This window comes from Volvox carteri, assembly GCF_000143455.1.
Source record: "Volvox carteri f. nagariensis unplaced genomic scaffold VOLCAscaffold_109, whole genome shotgun sequence".
Lineage (NCBI taxonomy): Eukaryota > Viridiplantae > Chlorophyta > Chlorophyceae > Chlamydomonadales > Volvocaceae > Volvox > Volvox carteri.
This window is the reverse complement of record NW_003307652.1, coordinates 216,101-219,832: the sequence shown is the minus strand read 5'-3', so window position 1 is coordinate 219,832 and position 3,732 is coordinate 216,101. Positions and strand designations below refer to the sequence as shown.

The following is a 3,732-nucleotide window of genomic DNA, read 5'->3' as shown; positions in this document are numbered from 1 at the left end:
GGGGCGGAGGGGAGAGGGGAGGGGAGGGGGGCGCCATGGGGGAAATCGGGAGGACCCCTGCTGGAGTAGGGTGTGTAGGCCTGGAGGACGTGTGCAACTGTGTGTGAGTGTGTGTGTATGTGTATGTGTACGTGCATGTGTGGTGACGTGTGTGATGAGGGTTGGCGACAGTTGGGACGGGCTAACTGGCGCATTACGTTATGTATTGAGCGAGGGCACAACCGAGATTGCGGCGTGCATTTGGGGTGAGTATGTGTGTGTATGTGTGTATGTGTGTATGTGTGTATGTGTATGTATGTGTGTGCAATTTTGGCGTTTCAGGTTTCCCACCCACCCAGCTCGGGCTAGGTGCATGTCTCCCCGTCCGCTCTCGGCTGCCGCCCATCCCTAGCCATTTTTGCCCTCCTCCCCCTCCTCCCCCTCCTCCCCCTCCTCCCCCTCCTCCCCCTCCTCCCCCTCCTCCCCCGTAGCCTCCTTTCCCCTCCAAGGCTGAAATTCTCCCTCCCCTCTTTTCCCCCTCTTCCCCCAAACCTGAAACCCTAAGGCCCTCAACAAGCACCTGCAGATGCTGACAGCGCTGGGCCGCCATCAAGAGGCTCAGCGGTACGGCTATATATTGCAGGTTGGTTATTTGGGAAAGCCGTACAATAAGGTGCCGTACATGGCCGTAATACAGCCGTCCGTATTCCCTATCCGAATGGGCCTGTCTACCTCGCCTTCAAGTGGAGACGCCCCATGCAGTCCTTGTGTGTGTTTGCATAAATTTCATACTCGCACTTACGTACGTACATACATACATACATGGGTACATACATATGCTGCCAGGACATATACCAGCAGGCTGTGCTGCTGATGCTGCTGCTGCTTTTGCTGCTACAGTCCCACGTGTCCCCTTTCATGTCTACAAACACACACGGGGCATGAATGTGGAGTTTCCCGTCAGACGTGTTTACATGCACATTCAGACTATAAGGATTGTAGACCATGTCGTACACATACGTCCACACGTGCGGATGTCTGTCTGTATATATGTATGGTGTTTGTATGTGAATTCGTACGTATGATGTATGCACGCGCGTGTGTTTTGCAGACGGTCAACAACACGTTTCAAAGGGCGCAGGCGGCCTCGACAGCCGCACAGGAGGCCAGGAGGACAGCCGCCCGCGGGCGGTCGTCTTCCGAGGGAACGGCGCCTCCGTCTAGCACTGCGGCTACTGCCCCTGCTGATGCGGGGAGTAGGGGCTCAGCGGAGCCGCTACCGGTGTGGCATTGGTCACACCGCCCTCGAGAAGCCTCACTTCGACAGGTCAGCTCAAGAACAAACAGATTTTTACACCTTTGTGGAGCCAAGTGCCACGGCCACGGCCAATTGCGCCGCACATGCTGCTTACGACGACACATACCCCCATGCACATGCACATGCACATGCACATGCACATAGGAAACGCATCTTTATGGGCATGCAACGTTAATGGATTGGCTTATTGGTTTATTGTACTCTGATGCTGTACCGATATATATATATATATATATATAAACTTTATAAAATATATATATATATATATATATATATATATATATATATATATATATATATAAAAACTAGACAATACATATATATAAACAATATAGAGACAATATATATATATATATTCCACACGCTGGTGTTGCCGTACAGGTGATAAACAAGGCGGCGTCAGCAGAGCGCCACGGCCACTACGATACGGCCATGTCCCTGTACAGGTACGGCATAATGTACAACGCTGTACGGCAGTGGCCTTAAAACCGTGAAGCCTGAATTTTAAGGAGTAACAAACGTTAAACAACATATGAAACAGTTTCTGATTAATCGGAAATGGAATCGGAATCGGAACACTCCGCTGCTGCTCCAGGGACGCCGTCGTGAAGGCGAAGCAGCAAGCTCCCAAAGCTGCCGGCGGCGGCGGCGGCGGCGGCGGCGGAGTCTCCTCCCTGGACTTGGCGGGTTGTCTATTGCACCTGGGGACCTTCTTGTCATCTAGGGGCTTCCTCGAACAGGTACGGAAAGGTACGGAAAGGTACGAATAGGCCGTGACGTGTCTATCGGCCAGATGTTGGGGGCCCCCCTCATCTCCCCCACCATCTCCAATCCTGTTACTGCCACTGCTGCCACTGCTAGTATTGCTGCTGCTGCTGCTGCTGCTACAGGCTGTCACTGAGGCTGCCGAGCCGGCAGCCAAGATTTTTGAGGAGCTTTGTTGCGGTGGTGGCGGTGGTGGTGATGGTGGTGGCAATAGTGGTGGTGAAGGAAGGCTGTTGTTCGCCTCCGCGGCGCATCAGGTCGCGATGCTGGCGAAGAACCACTGGCAAAGGTGAGGTGAGGGGAAGGATGTATGTGTGTGGAGGGGAGGGGGGAAAGGGGGGGACATTCGCATGTTCGGGGGGGGGCCGGGGAGGTCGGGATGGGGGTGCCACACAGAGCTGGGGAAGCAAGAATGTGTGCTTTTATGCTTTTGTGAGTTTTTGCTTTTGTAATTTTGTATTTACTTTGCTTTTGTGATTTTGTATTTTTTTGCTTTTATGCGTTTTTGCTTTTATGGTTGAGGAAAGCAGGTAATCCTGAGACTTGTGTCTTACATCGCCAATTCCCAATCATCGGTCAACATGGCCCTTGTGCCGGTTCTCACCTCGCAACCTTCCCAATCCCCCCAAATCCCAACCGACTATCTGCCTGCCAACGGAAACCGACTCAACAGCAACGACTTACGGTCTCGGCTGCTGGACGAGGCGTACGGCATTCGTGAAAGTCAGTTGGGCCCTACACATGAAGCCACCCTGGACACATTGAGGGAGAAGGCCGAGGTGGGCCGGCGGGGGAGGTGCGAGTGGGGAGGAGGGTTTGTGTGTCTATGGGGGTAGGGGTTGGGGGTGGGTGGGAAGAAGAAGCCGTTTGAACGATGAGTCGCAACGTCACGCACTAATCCTTACTCTCTGAGTGGGACCTGCTGTAGTTGTTACAGAGGAGAGGAGCCGGATCGGCTCGTGTGCAACGCCAAGTAGACGTTGCTTGCTTGTTTTGTGTGACTGAACTGCTGAAGCACTTTCCTTTGCGTTGTGTGTCGTACACTGGTTTCCGAGCGCCCGCAATAAATTCTTGGGGCCCCTCTGCACACACGCTTCCCTGTCGGCTGCTGATCAAAATCTCGATCGTGTCCAAACCTGTCGTACGGGCAGATGATCTTCATGAGCGGTGACAGGCCAGGAGGGTGCCAACTCCTTCACAAACTTGCCGTACGGCTGTCGGACGGAACCGACCTGGCGGCGAGGCCGCCTTCCAATGCCGCCGCTGCCGCTGCGGCCGCCGCCGCCGCTTCCTTTCAGGAATTAAGCACCAAGGCTTGCGAGGTATGTACGGTAACGTGTACGGCATCTTGTACGATGCCGTATACGTCGGAGCGCGTACTGCAGCTAGTACCACGCAGCGCATCTCTTTAGCCTCTCAGTCTCCTTCCTCCCACTGCACACGACACGCAGTTTTACCTTCGGCCTCTTCGGCTGTCTCATCCTTCGTGTCACTCCTCGAACCCACCCCACCCTTCACCCCACCCCACCCCACCCTTCACCCCACCCCACCCCACCCCACCCTTCACCCCACCCCACCCCACCCTTCACCCCACCCCACCCCACCCTTCACCCCACCCTTCACCCCACCCTTCACCCCACCCTTCACCCCACCCTTCACCCCACCCTTCA

General features: G+C 54.6%; 1 protein-coding gene across 1 annotated transcript in view; it reads left to right on the top strand.

The window, feature by feature from the left end:
- VOLCADRAFT_100240 (uncharacterized protein) overlaps window positions 1–3,732 on the top strand; it is a gene marked incomplete at both ends in the record, with an annotated part of 15,124 nt that overhangs the window by 5,884 nt on the left and 5,508 nt on the right. Inside the window, 6 exons of the mRNA XM_002958868.1 lie at window positions 545–622; window positions 1,091–1,306; window positions 1,679–1,743; window positions 1,893–2,037; window positions 2,320–2,351; window positions 2,736–2,858. Coding sequence (XP_002958914.1) covers window positions 545–622; window positions 1,091–1,306; window positions 1,679–1,743; window positions 1,893–2,037; window positions 2,320–2,351; window positions 2,736–2,858 — 659 coding nt within the window. The remainder of the gene's footprint in view (window positions 1–544; window positions 623–1,090; window positions 1,307–1,678; window positions 1,744–1,892; window positions 2,038–2,319; window positions 2,352–2,735; window positions 2,859–3,732) is intronic.